The sequence below is a fragment of the Ursus maritimus genome, unplaced genomic scaffold (assembly GCF_017311325.1).
Source record: "Ursus maritimus isolate PB19 unplaced genomic scaffold, ASM1731132v1 scaffold_2, whole genome shotgun sequence".
NCBI lineage: Eukaryota > Metazoa > Chordata > Mammalia > Carnivora > Ursidae > Ursus > Ursus maritimus.
In genome coordinates, this window is record NW_024424452.1 from 41,439,143 (window position 1) to 41,461,212 (window position 22,070).

Sequence of the window (22,070 nt, forward strand, 5' to 3'; positions counted from 1 at the left end):
GGGGCAGGCGAAGCGGGTGCCTTGGGGAAGAACAGCATCACAGACACAGAGGGGCCTGTGGGTCAGCACAGGGGGACCTGGTCGGAAGCCACAGCACAAAACCTTGTGGTCGCACGATGGCAGCCACCTGCCAGGGTATCGGGGGGAGCTCCTCTCCTTTGTCCTGTGTCTAGGGACAAGCCTCTACCTGCCGGCTGTCCTCACCTTTTCCCTGGGAAGCCCTGGTGGCTTAGTCCTTCCCGCTGCTGGCCCAACGGGACCTCCACCCACTCACTACTTTCTCCTGCCTCCAGGCCTCCCGGACTGCTCCCCAGCCGGTGCCAGCCCTCCAGCGCTCTCCACGGCAGCTGCACAGACTGCTGCTCGGCCGCCCGCAGTGCCCAGCACGGTCGTCCCGGGCTGGGTCCCTGCAGAGCTCACGCTTGTTGCGGGGCAGGGTGCGGAGGACAGGAATGCAGGTGGAGCCCCAGGGCTGTTTCCGGTAAGCACAGCTGTCTGCTTGTGGTGGGCTGTGGGTGGGGCCAGGGGAAGGAACGGGCAATGCTGGTAAGCTGGGGGGATGCACACACTGGACTGGTGAGCAACCTGGCCACGCACCTGCTCTCTGGATACGGGGAGGGACAGTATCTCCTCCAGGGAGTCCCCAGGCTGGAACTGCATGATGTCGGCCAGCATCTGCTTGGTGCTGCAGGAGGAGGGGAGGGACAGGGAAGGGTCTGGATTATGGGGCTGGCCAGTAGCTGAAAGGGAGTGGACCCTGCCCTGCGTCATGGCTGCCAGGGACGCTTGGGAGGTCTGGAGAGTGAGCAAGGAAGGAGACGCCAAGGTGGGCTGAGGGATCTCAGTGTACACACACCGTGTTGCCTCACCCCTGCCCTCCACCGACAGTCCCACAGGCTGTCGGAGTCCTTGGGCTGAAGGACGCGCTTCCTCCTCTGGGAGACCTTCCCCAGCTCCGACATCCCTTCTGCTGACGGCCACCTTCCTCCTGGTGGCTCTGGCTGTGTTCTCACCTGGCCCCACCCTGCTAGAAGGCCTTCAGTGGCAAGACAAAGCTGACCACCCGGCTCACTGGTTTACTGGGTAAATGCGTGAGGGGAGGGGACTGCCCTAATGGCGTGGGATAGAGGTGGCAACTTGGCTCCTCTTCTGCCCAGATGGCTGGCCAGGCCTGCTGGGTGCCCCCCTTACTCTCCTAGAATGGGGGATGGGAAGCTCCAGGCCCCTCTCCTGACCATCACTTCCAGCAGGCCACTTACCCCACGTGTCTCTTGACCACAAAACAGGGAAACCATCCCCAACCTCGCAGTTGTCGCTCAGGTCAAACGGTAACGCGTGAAAAGGCATTTGGTGAACAGCGCGCCAACACGCCAACACCAGGTGCTACCAATGTCCCAAGTCTCCCCCAGCCATCAGCCGAAGCACAGAGCAAAGGCCGAGGGGGACACAGAGGCCCGGCGAGGGCAGTGCCAGTGAGGCCGCAGGGAGAGCTGCCCGAAGGACAGGAAGACGGTGGAGGGGCCGAGTCACCGGCCGAGGCTGCCTCACCCACCTCAGAAGCAGGCTCTGGGCACTGGTGTCCCCAGCGTCTGTCTCCAGCCCTTCGAACTTGTTGGCGAGCGTCAAGGACACCTCCAGCTTGCTCAGGTCTGGGCTCCCAGCTGCAGCCACGCCCTCCCCTGAGATGGGGCGCAGGATGAGACCAGCATGCACCGCCGTGCCCGGACAGCCATGCTAGCTGCCTGCTCCGCGCACCCCCGTGCCAGGAGAGGCGGTCCACACTGCCCACGGCGCCCCAGTCCTCGGCCCTCAGCACCGAAGGGAGGGCTGTTGCCCAGAGCTCAGCCTCCGCCCAACACCCTCAGCCCAGGGGCGTGGAGCGCTCGGCTCCCAATCTGTCACCACCCCCACCCTGACCTTCCGCCCCTGGGCCGCTCCTCTCGTTTGGAAGCTCCCGGCAGAGAAACCCTTAGTGACTCAGAACAGACCCGCATCCATCCACATCTCTCTCATGCGATTTGATCGGCCATTCACACGATGGCACTGGGTCCCCCTACTGTCTGTCCCCTTTCCTCCCATCAGTCCATGTGCACGTGTCCCTCTTAGGACCCGGGGAAGAGAGGACAGGCGCGTGCAGACTGGCTTCCTAGCACACGTCCCCCCCCTTGACAAGACTCCAGATAGGACTCACTCGCCCGCCTGCCATCCTCTCTGCAGGCCCCCCGGCCCCCCGGCCCAGCACCGCACGCACCGATGAGGTCGGGGATGGTGGGCAGCTCCCCGAGGTCCTCCAGGAGCTCGTGCAGGGGGTCACCGTGGTCGGGGGCGACCCAGTCCTGGTGCTCCAGCAGCAGCTGCGGGTCAGAGCACAGCGGCGGATGCAGGTCCGAGCGGGGCCTTCCTCCAAGTGCCAGCCCCCCATCCCAGCGTCCCCCAGCGGCACCCCTCACCCTGTGCGTGTTGACCAGCTCCTCGACGGTGATGTACACCACGGGCTTGGCCACAGCCACCATGTCCGAGTACTCGTCCATCGCAAAGCGTTCTTCTGGCTCCGGGACCTGGCAGGCTCGGCACACGAACCTCCTATCTCCAGAGGAAGGGTGTGGGAGGGGCGGGGCGGGCAGCACCCCCACATGTTCTGCTCCCGACAGACCCCCCCCGCCCCTCCAGGGTCCCCTCCAGCCCACCTGGCAGTCCTTCCAACAATCCACCCTCCGGCTCGGTAACTACGCCCTTCACCTCCGTGCAGCGCTTCCCCCAAGGACTCCAGAGAGGGAGGCGGGGCACGACAGAAGGTAAGAGGAGGAGGGGACAGGAGGGACAGGGTGCCGGGACCCAGACCTGAACTTGAGGTGTGTCTCCTCCAGGTAGTCATTCAAGACCCGCAGGTGCCGGCTCTCCCCAGAGAAGGCCTTGCCTGCGGCAGCATGCTGCAGGACCTGAGCCACAGCCCCGAGCGCGTGGCGCTGGGAGGTGGCCAGGGCGCCACCCGCTGCCACGGCCACAATGTCGAAGGCGTCGGGGGCCACAATGGCTGGGTTCAGGAAGCGGTAGTACAGGAGGTTCCCGACCACCTGAGGGTAGAGAACACCATCCCAGAAGCGCCCTGGGGTCCGCGTTGGCACCCCGCCCTGCTCCCCAACTCCCGTGGCTGGAAGGGACCACGTGGGCCAACCCCGTCATCTCACACAAAGCACCCGCTCAAGGCCACACCGCACAACGTGAGTGGGAGCCGGGACGGGAACGCAGATCTCCTGACAAGTGCAGGGCTGTCCGCCCTGTTCGCTCATGGCCCAGCTGCCTTTGCACCTGCCAGCAGAGGGCCTGCTGGTGAGCCGGCGCGGGGACGATCGTCCCACTAGGCATTTCACAGAATAGGGTTTTCTATCCTTTTCTCTCAGTTCACAGGCACCAGGACGACAAAGGAGAGCTCTGGAGTCTGGGGAGGGCAGACGGCACTTGCCTTGTAGACCTCGTTCTCCGAGGCATCAGGGAACTTCTCTGCCAGAGCGGTCTTCAGAACCTTGGCCACATACCGCATCCCGTACCTGGGGACAAAGCGTGCGTGCACCGTGGTCCCGCCATCCCCCCCAGAGCTCAGCGCACGCGAGCGCTGCCCGCTGACTTGCCTGGGCGTGGCGCACTGGCCTCCCACTATCCACAGCCAGCTCCCTGCCGCCCTTCGGGTCAGCACCCGGGGCCAGGCCCTGCCACCCGCTAAACTGGCGTGCAACCTTCAGCCTGGTCTGAGGGCCTCGGCTTTGCCTCTCTCCAGTGTCCCCTGGGGACACCCCAGTGCCCAGGATTCGGCCTGCCTTCCCCCACAAAGGCACCTTCAGCGTGTCCCCTGGGCATGTCCCAGGACGGCCTGGGAGGCTCTGAGGAGGCCAACCTTGTCTGTCATCACAGAGCACATGGGAGGGGCGGGGCGGGGCTGGAGGCAGGACCCGAGGAGAACCAGAGATCCGAGTAGGAGGTCCAGTCCCGCCTCTACCGCAAACCAGATGGCGGCTTACGTGATGCCCTCCCCTGCGGGTCTGCCCCCCATTCTGGAAATCGGAGGCAGGGGATCTTGCCCTCTCTCTAGCTCAGGGTTTTTGTGAGAATCTAGTGAGATGATGTCTGTGGAACTAGCGCTGAATGGTACCGTGATAGCCAGATGTGCTAGACTTTATTATCGCGGTTCCTACTGTGGACGTGCCACCTACAAATGCCATCTCCTTCCCCCTCCTAGAGCTCAGCGACTCAAGGTTACGGCTGCCGGGGGCCCGGCTGGGGCGGGGCTGACGCACGTACGGAATCTGGTCCACAGAGGACATGATGGCCACGACGAACTTGTCGGTCATGGCGAGGAGGCTGCGGAGCGAGATGTCCAGTCGTCTCTGGACCTCGGGGTGGCTCAAGGCCTGCTCTGGGGTGACATCGTAGGGGAGGTGGCTGTGGACAGAGAGTCAAGGTATCAGCCAGGGCCCCTCCCATGGCCTCCCCTCCCCGAAGCCCCAGACCCTGAACTCTTCACCTAACAACAGGACCCCGCCACACACACGTATACGCGCGCACATACTAGGGCAGCCCCGCATGCTCAAGGGGACCAGGCCAGAACGTAAGAAAGGACTCAGAGGGAACGGAGCAACATGGGTGGACGGTGAAGAAAGGGTTGCAGGGCCCAGGGCGAGTGGGTGAGTGTGGGACAGATGGATAAGCCGCAGTCCGTAGAGGACTCCTCAGGGGAACAGGAGGCCACAGCTGTCCTGTGTCTTTGGCCGTTGGGGCGATCGGGAAGACGAGGTATAAGCCCATTGCCACGGGAGAAGCCACCAGCAGCGGCTGCTCCTCGGGGGCCCCGCTTCCTGAGCAACGCCCCGTCTACAGGGCCAACCCAGCTCTTGCTGCCCTATTGGTCTATTCATCTGGAAATCTGAGTATTCGGCTATCCCCTATCAATAAGGAGTCCATAACCCAACTCCGGGCCAATCGGACGCATCACCTGCAAGCAGGACACAGCAATTAAACACACAGCACAATCATCTGTGTTCGTCCTGTGTCAAGCACACTAGGTCCGTGTTAATACCAGAGGGGTTGAAAAGCCTACTTCATTTCATCCGATAGGGCCGCTGGATCTGAACGGTCAGCGTGCTCGCCGGTGCGCTGCGGGGAGGGGGCGGCGAGCAAGCCCATCCAAGGGCGCTCTCCCTCCGCCGCTCTCACCTGCGCTGTCCCGTCTGGGCCTCGCTCTGGTTGACCCAGCTCTTGTAGAGGTGAACGGGGTCTGTGCGGATGCTCAGCGTCTTGTCCTCCAGCACATCCTGGATGACTCTGCCCAGGATCTCCCGCAGGGCGCTCTGGCCCCGCCCATTCCGGTAGAATCTCACCACCAGCCTCACCACCGTGGGGCTGCCGGTCACCATGTCCTGGGGCCGCTCCACCTTTGACCTATGGTTCAAGAGGTCACGGAAGCTGCTCTGCCTCCGTGTAGGACAAAGAGCTGCTTTTCCTTCTTGAGATCTTGGCCTCGAAGCCTGCTCTGGGATGGCTCCTCTGCAGGCAGGTCCCCGACCTCAGGCTGTGCTAACCCTCCGCACTGTCCTCGGTGGCCGGGTGCTCCATGGGAGGCTGAGATAAGAGGTCTCCGACTCCCTCCACCCTCCGCGAGGAGCCCATGCAGCCATCTCGGCCTGCTCCCTTCCCCTTCCTCCGCAGGCGGGGAGCCCACCTGATCTCCTCCTGGAGCGCGGTCTTGAACAGCTGGAGCAGCAGGTAGGCCTCGCGGCGGGTGGAGGCGTAGTTGTACAGGCTGAAGATGACGGACTCCACGAACCTGGTGGTCTTGCTCTGCGGCGTGTGGAAGACCAGCCTGGCCAGGTAGGTCGGTTGAGTCTGCAAGCAACGGGGACAGGAACGGCTTACGAGGCGCCTCGAGGACTAGTGATCGAATAAAGAAAGACTCTCCTGCCAGAAGCCTCCTCGGAGGATGAACAGGAGGGGGCAGTCCGCCTGTCTGGGGTCAAGGCATTAGGGTTGGGGAAAGGACACCGTACAGGGAGAGAAAGGCCTGGGGGGGGGGGGGTCCTCTGCGCACCTGCAGCAGGTAGAAGAGGTGTTGGTAAGCTTCGAGCTTCTGCCTTTTCTCTTTGCTCAGCGACTTCAGTCCCTTCTGCTTGTCCAGAACCATCATGCCCGCCAGCTGCTCCTTGTTCTTCTTGGTCAGCTTCTTGAAGTGGGAGACCACTTCCTGCAGGCGGGGGGAAGGCCAGCGCTGGTCAGAGCTATGGTCAGAATCGGCGCCTCGAAGAGCCGCGGCTTTCTGCTGTGTGAGGCCTTCACGGCGTGAGCGAGAGATGAACGGTTCTAGGGTGTGCAGGGCCCCCCACCCCAGCCACCCGACACTCCGTCGGGCTCCTCCACTCTCACAGGGGCAGTCCCCACAGAGAACTGGGCTGCCGGGCCCTGACGTCGTGGCCGTCTTCTGAGCGGGAGCTGTCCCTCCTCCCCATCGCTGCATGTCTGCCTGCTCATTCGCCGTCTGGGGAGCCTTTGTATCTACCCCTACGCTGGCCCGGCAAGGGGCACACTCTGACTCTCCCTGCTCCCCAAGATTACATGGGCAGCCGGTACCCACCACGAGGAAGCAGCAGAGGCTGCTTCACATTTCACATCCAGGCTTCTGTCGCCTGTCACCTGTCCCCACCGATCTCCGAAGGGCAGGGGACCGCTGGAGCAAGGACCCGATCCAGATGGTACGGTCCGGGCAGGTGGACAACATTCTGAGCAGCCGGCAGACGGTCAGCCCCACCTCCCCAGGAGTGGCCGGACGTGGCAGCAGCGCGCGGCCCCTCACCTGCAGGGTGATCCGGTTCTTTACCAGCAGGCCAATCTTGATGTCCATGAGGTTGAGGTCCTGCTGCAGCTGCTGATTGGACCGGATCTTCCGGACCACCTCTTCTTGGAGCTTCAGCAGCTCGGCCTCAGCCAGGAAGTCCTCCTGGCTTTGATTCAAGAGGTGGGCAAATCTGCATACCACGCTGAGAGGAGGATGGGGTGCATGGACTGGCGGGAAGGGAAGAAGCGTCAGGACTAGCCGTGCACTCCCAGAGGCTTCCTCGCCAGCTCCCTGCCTGTTATCAGCCCTTGGTCCCCAACCTGCTTGAGGCCAACAGGCCCCCAACACCCAGCCCTTTTCTAACTGGTTCTGCTTGTGGCCAGGGGGGCAGCAAGCTGCCTCAAGCCAGTCCTATCCCTAGCTCCCCAGGTGATATACAGGTATGATGGAAGAGGGGTCCTTCCCTTGCTCACCCCCAACTGGGGCCCATGGCAGGGACCGCCTGCCGCCAGGTCAGAGCCCTAGCTCCCTCTGATGAACCCCCTACTCCAATTTGCTGCTCAGATTGGCTCAGTGCCCGCAGTCAGAGAAGGACCAGTGGCACCCCTGTGGGCAGGACAGGCGCAGAGCGGTAAAGGACATGTGGCCAGTGCCGTGCATCCTACTTGAAGCCCAGGAGTGTCACCTCAGGCCTGGAAGGGAAAGGGCCCACATCTCCCAGAACCCAAGGACTGGAGGTCAACTTAGAAATGGACCCTGGGTCCACCTCACAAAGACGAGGACCTCCAAGGCTGGGCTTCTGTCTTTAAGAACAGGACAAGAGCGGCCCAAAAGGACTTGAGTGAGGCTTTAGATGCGCACCCCACTGAGGGGACCAAGGGGCAGGACAAGGGCGCGCCGTCCGGTGCTGGCACTCAGGTCCCAGCCCCGTACAAGGCTTCACGCACAGGTTCCACAGAGGGCCAGAGCTGGGGGAGCTCCAGGCCACATGAGAAGGCAAAGTGCGAGGAGGCGGGGTCTCTAGGGGGAGAAGACCCTTCCCTTGTTTGCTCTGGTGGCAGCAAGAGGGAGATAACTGTAGCCTGGGACAGCAAGCACCTCCTGAGAGGAGCCTTCCCTGCGACCAGGCTGTTTCTGGGGCGGCGGGGGCTTTGGCTACGGCCCCTACTCGATGACACAATCTTGTTCCCTGCTGTGTGGCCCCGGGAGGGATATCTAGGGGAGTTCCTGTCTCTCCCTCCAGACTGGGAGATCCCCAAAGGCAGAGCACATGTCCTCACTCCCACATGCGCCCTGGGTCCGGAGACACGCTCAACGTTGGGGCATCAGCGGTCGCTGAGGAAGGGGCTCAAGGATAGACAAATTCTCCAAAGCCCAATTTGTAAGCCATGGGGTGACATGACTTCTGCCCCACTGACTCTCAAAAGCCACGCACTCGCACAGACAGAGGGGGCAGCGCGGGCAGTTTACCCACGGCGAAGAGAGGGGACCAGGCCGCGTACCTAACATCCTGTAGTCATCCCGGGCCTTCCGGGCGCGGAAAAACGCCTGAATCTTCACAACGGACTCAACCTGCCACGAACGCAGGTGGGGAAAGGCTTGCTGGCTGCCCTCGCCTGGGTCTCCTGGGTGAAGGCTGGGCATGGGGACAGGGCAGCAGGGTACACTCACATTCTTCTGGAAGTATCCCAGACGTCTCCGGTATCGCCTCTGAGCTGCCCACATCCGGGCCCAGGCCTGGATCTGAGGATACATGCCGCCTCAGAGCTGCGGGCTTGGGCACCAGGCCTCGGAGCCAGGCCAGGACCTGGGCCGGTCCAGCCGTCTCCAGAGGTGGCGAGGTGAGAGGACAGAGGGCCCTTCAGGAGACAGGAACCCCCCTCCCCAGCGGTGGCAGCTACCTTGATTACAGCATCTGAGTTTGCTCTGAAATACCGCAGCCGCTCCAGGTATGCCTTCCGCTGCCTGTAACCCCGCCAGTGAGCCTGTGCGTCAGGACAGGAAAGGGGGCAGACCCGCTGGTCCCCGCTGGCCCGAGAGGCTGTCCAGGGCCGTGGGAAGTCGGGGGAGGCCAGAGGGGGAGGCGGAGGGGAAACCAGCCCTGTTCTCAGAGAACGTCTACCCTCACGGGGAGACCAGACATCCGCACCAGTCAAGCACACCCTCCCTGGTCCCAGCACGCACGCGTGCACACACAAACACACACGCATGCGATCAACCCCACACACCCAGGCTAGCCAGCCCCTCCCCACGGAAACCCAACTGTAAGACGCAAGCTGTGAAAACATTACCGACGTCTACGCCAACCTCACCCCACACACTGTGCCCCCCCAGACGCACTCACACGCAGCCTGGGGAGGCACACAGGGCACAGACGGGAGGCGTGTGCAGGCGCAAAGCTACGCAGCCCACCTCTGCCAATGCCACGTGGGCCGCAGGCCACGGAGGCTCCCCTAGCTCACACCCGTTTGCCAAGCCAGCACTGCACTCCTGCCTCCACTGGCCTGCCCTCCCCGGCCCTGGCTGGTCTGCCGTGAGGGGCTGGCATGACCGCCTCCTCTGTAAACCACACGCTCTCTGGTCTCTAAAACATAAACCCGGCAGCTCCCTTCCCCTTAGGGCCTCTCCCCTCTCACAGCTAGCTTGTGCAAGATCAGTTTTCCTTAAGAACCACCTGGACTAGGTCTCTCAGCCCCAGAGTTTCCAGAAATTCTCAACCACCTGACCCTACACAACTCTCCCGTGGTTCCTTCCAGTGACTCCAGCCGCTTCAGACAGGATACTTCCTTCTAAACATGCGTGGTGAGGCTCTGGCCCCAACCCTTGTTTATGCCTGATACCCTGACCCCTGAAACCTCTCCTGTCTTTCAGGGCCCCCGTGACACCTCTCCTGGGCACTCAGGCCCTGAACAATCCTCCAGCACGGACACTGACGCGGGCTGGTGTTTTCAGAGCATCCCCTTTCGACCAACTGTCCTCCCAGCCCTTCCTAAAGCCAGCTCTGCGGGCAGGTTCCACCCCCATGGCAGACCCCGCCGCTCTGTTAGGACAGGATGTGAAAGAGGCAGCGTGCCCCGGGATGGCGGCTGTGCACCCTAGAGCCTGGAGGCCAGGAAGCTCCCTGCCCCCACCCGAGCCTTTCCTCAGCACTGCTTCCTCTCCTCCAGGTGCGGCTGTCCCTCTGGACAGCTGCTGTGGTGAAGAGCAGAGGGGCCCCCTCTCGGCTCCTCCCCCGCCTGCCTACCCACGGCTCCCCCTTAGAGAAGGTGCCTGCCAGTCTGGACTGGTCAGAAGTCAGGACCTGACCTTCAGGCTCAGCCAGGCTCAGAGCTTCCGGGAGCCCCATTTCTGACTCTTACTTCCCTACAGCTGGAGGACAGGTGGCCTGAGGCTCTGGGTCACCGCTCCTTTCCCTGTCTCCTAGGACCCAGGCCAGAGCCTGCACAGCTCCAGTGTTGCTGGCACACGTGCCCTCCGACCCCGTCCCCTCTCCTGTCACTGTGGCTTTTTAGGTCTTTAGTTTGTGTGTGAAATTCCAGTCCAGGCTCAGGAGGGAGGAATCCCCATGATCAGACCACTAAATGCGAATTGCTAAGGTTCTGTACTGAGTTCTGGGATCAGTGCCCTGCAATTTTACACATTCTAATGGCTGCCACCCACAGAGGGCTCACTGCACTCAGGGCCCATGTACTTTCCCGCTGAGCCCGCACGATCCACACACGAAGGGGGGACTGTCGTTCCCCACGAATAAGAAATGGTGTTGTAGCGGGCTTAGGAGAGGTGCCCAAGGTCGTATGACCCAGAAGTGGGAGGGCCAGGAGGCAAACTCCAGCCTCTGATTCTAAAGCCTGAGCCCCCAGTCACTACCCCATGTGTGCTGGTTCATACTCATGGGCCACGTGCCCGCCCCACCTGTGCACTGTCCTCCCACCCCCGGGCTCTGGGGGCTGCCTTTGCGTCCCCGCCATCACAGCATCCAACATCAGCTGTGCTCCAGGTCCTGCCAGGGGACCTGTGGTCACTCATCTGTCCCATCCGTCTCTGCCCTTGCCCCAGCCCAGGGGGCACCCTTGCAGCCCGGGCATGCAGATGTTTAGTCAATAAAGGACCCTCACACTGCACACAGCTCCGTGCAACCCGCAGGTCACATCTACCTGGGGAGGCCTCTGTTTGCTCAACTCCCATCTTCACTGGCTTGTAAAGCTGGCGGGCCCGAGCCCATCTTCCCAGTTAGTCATGGGTCCTGCCCCTCGACCACACTGGACTAGCCACAGGGCTAGCTGGAGAGAAGACAGGAGCTCTTCCCCTCGGAGCTGGTCCACCCTTTCCTGTTTACCCACCTCAGGAGGTCCTCATGTCTGGACCCCGACGGCTTACTAAATCTCACTCCCACCTCCCCGCAGGGAGGCCACAAAGCCGCTCTTGCCCTGGGGACGGTGATGGTGACGACAGTGAGCGCCTGCCAGCCAGGCACTGTTTGGATGCCCTCACGACACCCCTACACAGAGATGCTACGACGTTCCCATGCCCATCCCGCAGGTGGGGAAACCGGCCGAGAGTAAGCGCCTGTCGGGGTCGCACGGCTACCTGTGGCCGAGATTCAAATCCGGGCACTCCAGGCTCTAGATGGCACGCTTGAACCCCTCTACTCAGCAAAAGCAAGTAAGAAGAACACCCTGAAGCCCAGCTATGCCCGGCCCTGACGGCTTCGAAGGCCAGAGCCCGCCACCTGGATCTTGATGACCGCTGGCAGCCAGGTCCTCAGAAAGTGCGAGCGCTCCGCAAACTTCTGCCGGACCAGGAAGCCGCGCAGGCGGGCCTGGAGCTGGATGATAAAGCCAACATTGGCCTTCCAGAGCTGCTGGCGGTCGTGGGCAGCGGTGACCTTGGTGACGGCTGACTGCGGGTGGGAGAGAGAACCTGTGGCACCTAGTGGGTGGGAGCCCCCTCCTCGAGCCCCTCCCCCGCAGGGGCTCTGCCGACCTGGATCTCCTCCCGAGTCAGGTGGGATGTATTCAGGCGGCAGCCGGAAGGCTGCTCCCAGGTCCCCTGGAAGGTCTGCAGGTGAAAGTAGTAGGCGGAGCCGTCCTTCATGTTGTGTCGGACCCAGAGCGCAGTATCTCCTAAGCAGAAGCCAAGTAAGGAGAGGACACTGGGAGGAGGCACAGGACGCGGGAGGTGGCTGGGGCGGGCGGAGACAAGGAGGGTGAGGCTGGGGCCTTACCTGGCTGCTGCTTCTTTGCCATGGCACCTTCCAGGACCCGCTGGTAGCTGTCAGCACAGTTGGGAACCACCCCTCGGAGGGCCACGGTGGGGTTCCTCAACACCCGCTCCGTCTGGGCTGCCTTGCCCTCCTTGATGGCCTGATTGATGGCGGCCACACCAAGAGCCACTGACAGGGGCATTGGGAGCCAGGGGTTGGTCCTTACCCCTTCCCCAAGTCCCTCCCATGGGCCCTGTCCTATCCACGGGGGAGGGATTCAAATAAGGGGGACACAATCCCCCCATCTGATGGAAGGGACAGAGAACATCCGAGCATGGATGCAGACACAGATGAGAACAGCAGCATGCAGCTGTGCCTGGAGGAAAGGCAGGAGTCAGGGAAGGCTTCCTGAGGGAGGCAGCATGGGACCAGCTGGGGATGGGTCAAAGGACAGCCCCAAGTCTCTTTACAGAAACTCAAAGGCAGAATGCGGGCAGAGAACCTCAAGACAGTTTCTTCAAAACAGAATAAAATCTAAGAAGTGTGACACCTGCCTTCATGTCAGACAGAGAGACAGACAGACGGACAGAGGGACAGCAGACACTACCAGCACCCACCACAGACACCAGTGTCTGTCTGCACCGATACTGCCAACTTGTCCTCAGAGCCGGTCCTTCCCTGCCCCCCATGACCTGAGCTGACAGCGGGACCCCAAACTCCAGCTATTAGCACAGGACGGGATGGACCTTTGGCCACCACCTGATTTCACGGGCTCACACTTCGGGGGTGAGTACCCGTGGAAGGCGTGGACAGAGGCACGGGTGGATTGTGGGCTCTCAGCCCCTAAGACTTTCCTGCTGGGCTGTGGCTAGGAGACCTAGCGTCCAGGCCAAGCGGCGAGGCCCTGCTCTGTTTCTGGTCCGCCTCCCCACAGAGGTTGAAAGGGAGAGGGGGTGAGTGGGGAGCCCACATCCCCTCCCCCCCCAGCCCTCCCCTGCCTCCTGCAGGGACCCCAGGCCCATGTACTTCTCTGCGCGGCGTCTGTGTCCTGGTTGGCTCTAACCACGCCCTGGCGGATCTCTTCCAGCCACAGCACTGCTCCGGGGTCCCCCGTCGCCTAGAAGTTGAGATGGGGATTATGAGAGCCCGGGACAGCCGCCCCAGGCCCTGGGCTCAGCTGTACGAGGACCAAAGTACAGACAGGCAGCAGGAGCCCCAGGGAGAGCCATGCCCTTGCCTTCCGCCTGCCGCGTGCAGGCATGGCCTTGCGCTCCCTGGGCTCCTTCCCGGCCTGCTTTCAGGCTGGCCAAGCCTCGGCTCAGCGGGGCTGCAGCGCTCAGAGAGCACTCAGAAGCCCTCAACATCCTCCACCCTCCCAGCAGCTCACTTTCCTGCCCCCGGGGCCCAGCCACGGCCAGGAAAAGCCCACATCAGAGGCTCCCCCTTCCTGCCCCTGCTCCCCACTCCCCTGCGCCTTCATGCACACCTTCTCAGTCCGACCCTGACCCCGAACTCCATCCTGTCCTGTCCATTCCCGCTCCAAGCCTTTCTACCGCCCCTGTGCTCACATGTAACCCAGACTCACTCACCACAGGTCAGGCTGGGTCCCTCCGCCCCCGTGCCTCACCCAACCCCAACCCCAGACTCTGGTCCCTCCCAACGCTCCTCGTTAGCAGAGGGAAACATCTAAACAGACATTTGCGTGAGCACTACGTTCCAGGCAGCGTTCTAAAGCATTTTCCAGGGGCGCCTGGGTGGCTCAGTCTGTGAGCGTCTGCCTTCAGCTCAGGTCCTGATCCCAGGGTCCTGGGATCGAGCCCCGCCTCGGGCTCTGCTCAGCGGGGAGCCTGCTTCTCCCTCTGCCCCCGCTCATGCTCTTCCTCTCAAATAAATAAATAAATACAATCTTTAAAACAAATAAAAATAAAAGTAGAGCACTTTCTTCGGAACCCCATTTGCCATGCACACAATCAGCGCCTGGCAGGGAAGCGCCCACTCCACGTTAGCTAGTACTGTCCTCATGCTGCTCGCCGACAGCGCTGACCCGGAGAGGAGCTCGTTATCACCGAACGCTTGCAGGAGAGCGACGGTGTGAGACACGCGCAGGGCCGGCGCCAGGATGCAAACCCAGGCAGTCCAGCCCAGCTGACCCAGCCCTTGACCGTGCGCTGCTGCGTGCTCAGGGCGCCACCACTCAAAACCCCGCCACACGCCCCAACGCGGGCCGGAGGGCCAGGGCACGTAGTATTTACAGATGAACAAGCAGAGCTCAGAGACACTAGGGATTTGCTGGAGGTCATGTGGTCACTACACGCCAGAGCAGGAAGTCCAGCCTGGTTCTCTGGCCCCGGGCCTGCGTTCTTGCCACACACAAGGCCCCATCATTCTCTATATGCTGGTGACTGGAGCTCAGTGCGGGGCCTGGCCCGACGGCCCCTTCCCCCATGGCCCCTCCTGCCCTCCACCCCCAGAAGGGACTGTGTCATCAGCCCTGGCTCTCCTGGGGTGCACCCTGGGCACAGCTCCACCCACAGGGGTTGCTCTTTCTGCTCTGGTGACCAACCCAGCCCACTCAGACCTCACCTGGGCCTTCTGCCTCTTGGCCGCCACGAGGAGGAAATGGTACCGAGGGGCGACAGGAAGGCTGATGTCGTCCAGGCCAGCCGAAGGAAGCAGGAGGGCAGACAGGGTCTTCTCAGGGCTGCCCTGGTCCAGAGCCTCGTTGATGAGGCCGACCGCGAGGACCTCTGGGAAAGAGAGATCTAGGTGGGCAGAGGGCCCAGACCGACGGTAAAGGACGGGCAGTGCACGCGGAGCTGTCTCCGTCTGCCCTGGACTCCACTCACGGTCGGTCTCTTCCTGGACCTGGGCGTTGACCCGGTGCACGGTGGCCTGCAGGTCGTTCCAGCTCAAGACGGCCCCGTCCAGTGCACGTCGCAGCTCGGCCAGGGCATCAAAGTAACTGGCAGCGGGGGAGGGGCGGGCGAGGAGCAGGGGCGTCGTCAGCCGGCAGTCGGCACACTTCCGAATGCTGCGCGGCCTCCCGCTCATCACATTCCTCCGGTTCTCTTCTCACCTTGCGGGTTGTTCTTTCAGAGCCCGTTCTGGCTGCTCCCTGACTTCTACACGCCCGAGCCTCCCCCGCTCAGGCGCCACACGCCTGTCCTGACCTCCTGGCTCGAGATGCCGTATCCTAACGACTTCCCAGAGGACACCCGCAGCCCACTTGTGAGCGCCAGCTGCCCCCTCGCACCTCCCCGTGAATGCCTGATGAGCACCCCAAACCCGACCTGAGCTCCTGACCCCCCGTCCAGCCTGTGTCTCCCAGTCCTGCCTGCTTCAGCCAACATTCACTCCACCCTCTGAGGACAAAGATCTCTGTGCCACATCGGACCACACTGTCTCCCACAGCCCATATCCACACACAACCAGATCCCATCAGATCCGCTTTGGGAACAGACCCAAAACCAGACTCCCCCTCGCCACCTCCACGGCCACCGCCCTCAGCCAAGCGTGCCTCACACCTGGCCCGGAGGCTGCCTCTTGTCCCATCCAACCCAGGAGCCCGTCCTCAGCGCAGCAGGCACGGTGAGCCTGCCAAACGTAGCTCGGATCACCCCCTCCACGCCGAACCCCCGTGGCTTCCTTCTCGCTCAGAGGGAAAGCCAAGGCCACAGCGTGGTCTGCTCTGCCCTGCCGCCACTCTCCTCATTCTATCCTGCCACGCCGGCTTCCTGGTGCTACCCGGACTCGCAGAGCACACGTCCAGCTCTGGGTCTGGGCCCCGCACGCCCCCCCACAATCACAGAGGCCCTGAGGTCTCTCTCAAAGCCCCCTTGTCAACGGGGCCTTCCAAAACCCGCAGCATAACCCCACCGTTCACCCCCTTGGCCCAGAGTGGTTTGGGCCGTGGCGTCCTCCCTTCTAGTCCTGGCACGTTGGTTTCTGCCTGTCCCCCTCCACTGGCATGTCGGTTGGATGAGAGCAGGAACTTGGTTTTGTTCACTGCTGTTTCCCAGTACCCAGGGCAGGTCTGGCACTGGGGATACTCTAACCTCTGCTAGGAAGCACGGAACACGTACGAAGGGGGGAAGACTGAGCCCCACTCTCAGGACGAGTCCTGGGCTGAGGAGCTGCGAAGAGACCGAGGGGCCGGGCCCAGGAGCAGGGCAGCGCTGAAGGCGGGTCTCCACACAGAACAGAGTCATGCCTCCACCCCCTCCCTCTGGACACAGGGTTAAACCTTTCTCACCGCTGAGCGTTCTCTCCTTCCACCTCAGCCAGGCCCGTGGCGGGGTTCATCAGACTGCGCCAGAAGCCACCAACGTCCCCGGCCTCCAGGGCCTGGTCGATCAGGACCACGGCTGATAGCATCTCCACTGCCACAAACAGCTCCTCGTGGCCGAGCTCCTACAAGGGCGGAGCGCCGATTCCCACGGGGCTGGTGAAGGGCTTGAGGCCACCGCTATCCTGCCCTCAAGCGCCCCTGCATTCCAGTCCCTAATCCAAGCCCCGGTGGCCTCATTCACTCACTGACCCACCATGCCCGATGCCTGAGAGCGCTCCCGCGTGCTCAGAGGGGAGTGCCTCACACATTATCACTAGTCTTCATAACAGGCCAGGGAGGGAGGGGCCGTTAAGAGCGCCCTTCCCCCGAGGAGCCCACAGTCATGGACGTTAAACCCAGCCCCCCAGTTCCAGGGCTCACGCTCAGCCCGTGAGCGCCACGGGCTCCTTGCTGGTTCCTAGCACGCACCGGGAAGTGCGCCAGGCCCCGGGGGACCGTGAGGAGGACAAAGCGGCCCCTCCATGCCACACCAGACGCCTCGGAGGCCCAGGTCTCTCCTTCCAAACCCCAGCGTGTGCTGCTCCCCGTGTCTGGAGCACCGCCCGGTCCTCCAGACGGAAGCCCGGGAGAATCCCAGCACACGCCAGGCTCATAGTGAACGCATGCGGGGACTCGTTTCATCCCAATCATCCCACGTGCTAAGTATGCTACTGCTCCCGCTTCACACACGAACTGAGAGGCACACAAGTAACTCACTTGCCCAGGGTCACACCACAAGGAGGCACAGAGCCCGAAGTTACCGCGTGCTCCGGCGTCCGTGGCCGGGGCGCTGTGCTTTACCTCCCAGCACGCGGCAACCCTGCACACAGCCACCAACGTGGAGACCGCGCCCTTCCTCAGGGCCACGACCAGGGTCCTGATCTAAAAATCCTGCCGTGGGACTGATTCTCCATGGGGCTCCCCTCTTCCAGGAAGGCTTCCCAGACTTACTCCCAGCTCTGCTTCCTCCATTTCCTAGTCTAGAATCCTCTGCCCCTGACATCATCCACTTCTCCCTCCCCGTGACAGTCTAGACCCTTGGGTGTATTCCAGCTCCCACAGGGACTGGGAAGTCCGTGCAGGAGGCCACCCCACTGTGGGAGGAGCCGTCTGGACACGCAGGGTCGGGGGCGGTTTGCACACAGAGCCGTGAGCAGCACAGGCTTCCGTGCATTTGCACGCACTCCCAGCGCAGCGGGCTACAGCCGAGTCCGGAGCCGTGTCCGCCTCTGCATCTCACTCTCCTGTCTCTAAAATGGGAATCGTACTTACCCGATTGGGTTCTTGCAAGGATTAAATGAGCGTGTAGAGCACCCTCTGCTCAAGAGTGCCAGCACCTAGGATCAGCTCAGGGCGGCAAGGAACGTGGCCCACCTCCCTCCCCGATCCCGCTGAGGGTGCTCTGCACGGGGGTGTGGTCTGGGCCTCACCCCTCCCCGCTGCTGCTGGAGCGCTGTCAGCTCCTGCTGGTACACAGCCGGGGCGCGGGGGTACACCGGAGGCAGCTGGGCTTCGGGGCACATCAGCTCCTTCACGGTAGCAGCTGCCCCTCCCCTCTGGATGGCTCTGTTGATCCTGCCCACGGCCTCGAGCACTGCAGGGAAGGAGGGAGAGGGCTGCGCAGGCTGGCCACCCAGGGCCCATCCCACTCTCCAGGCTAACTGGCTTCTGCTGGGGTCTCTGAGACGAAACGGCTTGACAGCCGCTCTTCAAAGTTGCTCTGCCTTGGGGGCGCCTGGGTGGCACGGTCACCTGAGTGTCTGACTCTTGGTTTCAGCTCAGGTCAGGATCTCAGGGTCCGGAGATGGAGCCCTGGGTCTGTGCTCAGCAGGGAGTCTGCCTGGGATTGTCGCCCTCTGCCCCTCCCCCCACCATGCACACGTGCACTCACACGCTGTCTCTCAAATAAATAAATCTTAAAAAACAAACAAACAAAAAAAACCCCACGCAAGTGTCCTGCCTTCTGCCAGGTTCAGAATACGTTTCTAAGTGTTTGGGAGGCAGAGGTGCTGGGTCGCTTCTGGAAGAAGCAATCTGTCAGGCCCAGAGAAGGAGCAGCGTGGCCGGTAACGGAGCCGCCACTTCGGCGGAGAGGAGGCGCTGGGGTGGCAGGGACAAGACTGGCAGGAGGCTAAGGAGCGTGGCTGAGAAGAGGTCAGTCAAGGGGCTCCAGGGGCCAAATCTTGCCAAAAGCACAGAGGAACAAGCAACCAGCCCCAAAGTGGAGCCATTTGGGCCACAAAGGGCAGGAGTAAGCTTAACGGGGACGTGGGGCATCAGTGGGGTCTCCAACGCCAGGGCTTGGAAAATACCAGGCAGATCTGGGCCCTGGTGTCAAGGAGGTGGACTATGGGGAGAAATGAGGATATGAAGACCAGCCACTCCATGCCAGCTCCACCTTCCGTCCCCCAGAGCTCCAGCCCTTGGGGGAGCACAGAAGCGATAAAGGCCACACTGGAGGACACCGTCGCCCATCCTCCACGGGGGACAGCGTGCAGAAACCCAGATATCAGAGGCCCGGCGGTGGGGCAGGCCGGGCGGCTGGGGAAGAGCAGCCCGTCTGGGCAGCTGGAACAGGTGGACGAGAAGGGAGGGGAGAACTGCAGGTCTCATCTGCCTGGCTGAGCGGATGGGACCGAAGTCGAGGCTGAAGCATGGAGGAGCCCAGGAAGGCCTGCGACGGTCAACAAAGATGTGAACGGCAGGCCTGTACACCGGCAACAGGAGAGCCGAGCGATCGCAAGCGGCCAGGCCAGCGGCCAGCACACGTGGCTTTAACAGGCCTGGTGGCCACGGGCTACAACTCAGGCCCCCACACTCGGCTTCATCTCGCTCCTGCTGCGGGCGGGCTGACCCCCGGGAGGGACATGGTCACCAACCCGCTCCTCCAATTGAGAATTGTATTTGTACACCGTGGTTTTAAGGGGAACTAAGTGGGATCACGCGTTTCCCTCTCATCTGGGAAATTGCTACATTGGAGAAGCCAGCACGTTCAAAGTGTCCACATGCAGAGGAAGTACCCTACAGAGAGCCACCTGCCAGGACCCAGCCAGCCCCACAGGACCATCACGACCCCCATGGCCTTCATGAATCTAGCTGTCCTGTGCCTCCAGGCAGCCTGGGCGGGGCACAGAGGGGGAGAGGCTCCACAGAAGCCAGCCAGGGTCAGAGGCGCTGCGTCGGCCCCGCCAGGCCTCGGCCTGCAGGTGACTTACTGGCGTGTTCCAGATCACCCTTCACATTGGCTGCAGCCACACTGGCCTGGACCTCCTCCTTTTCCAGAAGATCCAGCAGGCCCAGCTCCTGGGGAGGGGAAGGAATAAAGCTGAGGGGAGCCCTGGGCTGTGAACGCCCGCAGGAGCTGCCAGCACGGGCTCCCAGCATCCCCCGACTACCCTGTGTCGAACCTCTGCCTCCTTCTTACCCAGCACGCACTGACATAACTACCCAGACAACACGGACGGCGCGTCCGGGAAATGCCAGCAGCCGTGAAGACAAGACTGCTGAGCAGATGCCCCGCTTTGGCAACAGGGGAGCTGTCGGGCTGCCCCTGGGTCCCCCCCACCCCCGCCAGGCTAGGTCGTTAGGCTTTGGGGTGATGTAATCATCTACACATGTAGTTGGCACTGCCTGAATACCAGCAGGTGACAGAGGTGATGCCCAAGGAAGAGGCGGGCATGTAGTGGGGCCTGACCTGTGCTTTCTGTTCTCTGTCTGAGCTCAGCTGTTCCAAGTACCAGTCAGCAAAGTCTCTCCTGACCCCTCGCAGGGCCAGCACAGGGTCCAGAAGGGCCTCCAGCAAAACATCAGGGCTCTGTCTTTCTAGCGCATCATCAACAGCTTCTAGAGCCCCATGGACTGCAAAAGACCAAGACTCACGGTGGACAACACGTGAAAGCCCAGCCCTATTCTTCTCACCGGCCCAGAGCTCCTTGACCCTGCTCCAGCCCCAAACCCGCAGTGGGATCTTCGCAGCCTTCCCACCACACCACCCCAGACCCTGAGGACGTCCTGCCCCAAACAGGCGGATGCCCCCGCTGTCCTGAGTCTTCCAGCAGCCCCTCCCGCCCCCGCCCCCTCCCCCATCCATTCCTCACACCTCCTTCTCAAGAAGGACCCCGGGCTGGCTGCCCCTGCCCCAAGAGCTGGAAGGCCTGCCCTTGCCTCCGCCCTCCCCATGGATCTCCATCCAAACAGAAACACCCTCGATGGGGCCGCATCTCTAGACACAGATGGCCGTACAGCAGGGCACACGCTTCTTCTTGACTTGGGATCTTTTCCTGAGACATGAGGGCTGGCCCAAGTGAGAGCCACCCCCAAACCGCCCGATGCAGGGACGCGCTCACTCCCAGCCCACTTCTCTCACCGTTGACGTGGTTGACGTTGCCTTGGATCTCAGCCTGAGTCAGGAAGCAGTCATAGACATCCCGGCTCTCTCCGCCACCCTGCACCGAGAGAGAGGCCTGGGACACCAGCTCCTCCTTGTCTGTACCTCTTTCCTCCCCCGGGGGCCTTCCCAGCCCAAGGGCAATCTGGCCAGAAGGATTCTGGGGAACCCAGGATTCAGGCCCGCCTTTGGCAACTCCTGCACGGTCTCATCCAGTCCTACGTCTCCATCTCAGTCTGCCCCGAACCTCCAGGCCCCAGAACCCCCTCCTGCCTTCTCTGAATCCTCATTCTCCCCGGTGCCTCTCCTGTCTCTCTATGATAACCCACAAGTGACAGTTCCTCTCAGCAACTCTGGGATGTGGGACTGGACAGACAGGAGTCCTGTCCACTGCAGGTCTTATGGGCCACCTGGCTCTCAGCGACCGAGGCTCCTCCTTACGCGGGTCTGGGCACTGGCGGCCTTCTCCGCCTTGGCCTGGGCCAGCAGCTCCTGGTAGATGGCCGCCAGAGGCTCTCGAAGATTCACCAGGAGAGCACTGGGATTCTGCAAGGCAGCCAGGGTGTCCTCGACCACCCCTCGCTCCACTGCCTCGTTGATGGCAAGGACAGCTGCGTGGACTGGGGAGGGTACAGATACAAGGTCAGGAGGCCAGACTAACCCCAGACTGCTGCAGCACGGCCAGCCACAGGCACTCTGATAGCAGTCCCTCCTCCCACCCAGGAGGCCTGGCAGCCCTGCCTACCGATGAGAGGCACCCAGAATCCATCTGAGGCCCGGAGCCCTCCTGATCTCACTGAGCCCACCCCTTGCAGGGCAGAGCCCAGCGCCTACCTGCGGCCTCATCCACCGACAGCTCATTGGCCAGAATGCCCCCGATCTTGCTGAAGGCAGGCAGCTGGAGGCCGTATTTGGCCAGTTCCGAGGCCATGTTGCTGAGTTCCTCGGCTGCAACGACACCACAGGCGCTCTTCCTCAGGGCCAGAGCCCCCGAGACCCTGCCCACATGAGCAGCTGGGGAAGGAGCTGGGCTCACCTGAGAATTTCACTTTCCCATACAGATCATGTATCTGAGGGGCCAGTCCCAGCCGGAAGAGGAAGAGACTGGAAAAGAAGGGAAGGCATGGGGGCCTATTTATGTTGGTGTGCTGGACGCATGGGTCTGCACGAGATGCCACGGGGACCTGGACGTGGGGACCAAGCCCCCCGGTTCATGGGACCTTGGAAGTGAGCCTGAGACAAGTGCTACAGAAGAGAAACAGGATGCTTGAGAGGTGTGGGGGGGGGCACAGACTTCTCAGAGAAGTGCTCAGAGACGGGGGGGGGGGGGGGG

The 22,070-nt window shown here is 62.3% G+C and overlaps 1 protein-coding gene across 1 annotated transcript in view; it reads right to left on the reverse strand.

Moving 5' to 3' along the window:
• Positions 1-22,070, reverse strand: part of IQGAP3 (IQ motif containing GTPase activating protein 3) — a 32,672-nt gene that overhangs the window by 3,915 nt on the left and 6,687 nt on the right. The window contains exons 5-31 of the mRNA XM_040635812.1: positions 21,774-21,841; positions 21,572-21,685; positions 21,179-21,357; positions 20,717-20,795; positions 20,045-20,208; positions 19,566-19,653; positions 17,781-17,944; positions 16,276-16,430; positions 14,870-14,985; positions 14,607-14,770; positions 13,050-13,140; positions 12,045-12,212; positions 11,804-11,943; positions 11,550-11,720; positions 8,722-8,805; positions 8,323-8,563; positions 6,839-7,047; positions 6,080-6,232; positions 5,714-5,877; positions 5,209-5,433; positions 4,297-4,437; positions 3,464-3,548; positions 2,842-3,074; positions 2,451-2,583; positions 2,252-2,354; positions 1,553-1,679; positions 598-685 (exon numbers count right to left, since the gene is read on the reverse strand). Coding sequence (XP_040491746.1) covers positions 598-685; positions 1,553-1,679; positions 2,252-2,354; positions 2,451-2,583; positions 2,842-3,074; positions 3,464-3,548; positions 4,297-4,437; positions 5,209-5,433; positions 5,714-5,877; positions 6,080-6,232; positions 6,839-7,047; positions 8,323-8,563; positions 8,722-8,805; positions 11,550-11,720; positions 11,804-11,943; positions 12,045-12,212; positions 13,050-13,140; positions 14,607-14,770; positions 14,870-14,985; positions 16,276-16,430; positions 17,781-17,944; positions 19,566-19,653; positions 20,045-20,208; positions 20,717-20,795; positions 21,179-21,357; positions 21,572-21,685; positions 21,774-21,841 — 3,847 coding nt within the window. The remainder of the gene's footprint in view (positions 1-597; positions 686-1,552; positions 1,680-2,251; positions 2,355-2,450; positions 2,584-2,841; positions 3,075-3,463; positions 3,549-4,296; positions 4,438-5,208; positions 5,434-5,713; positions 5,878-6,079; positions 6,233-6,838; positions 7,048-8,322; positions 8,564-8,721; positions 8,806-11,549; positions 11,721-11,803; positions 11,944-12,044; positions 12,213-13,049; positions 13,141-14,606; positions 14,771-14,869; positions 14,986-16,275; positions 16,431-17,780; positions 17,945-19,565; positions 19,654-20,044; positions 20,209-20,716; positions 20,796-21,178; positions 21,358-21,571; positions 21,686-21,773; positions 21,842-22,070) is intronic.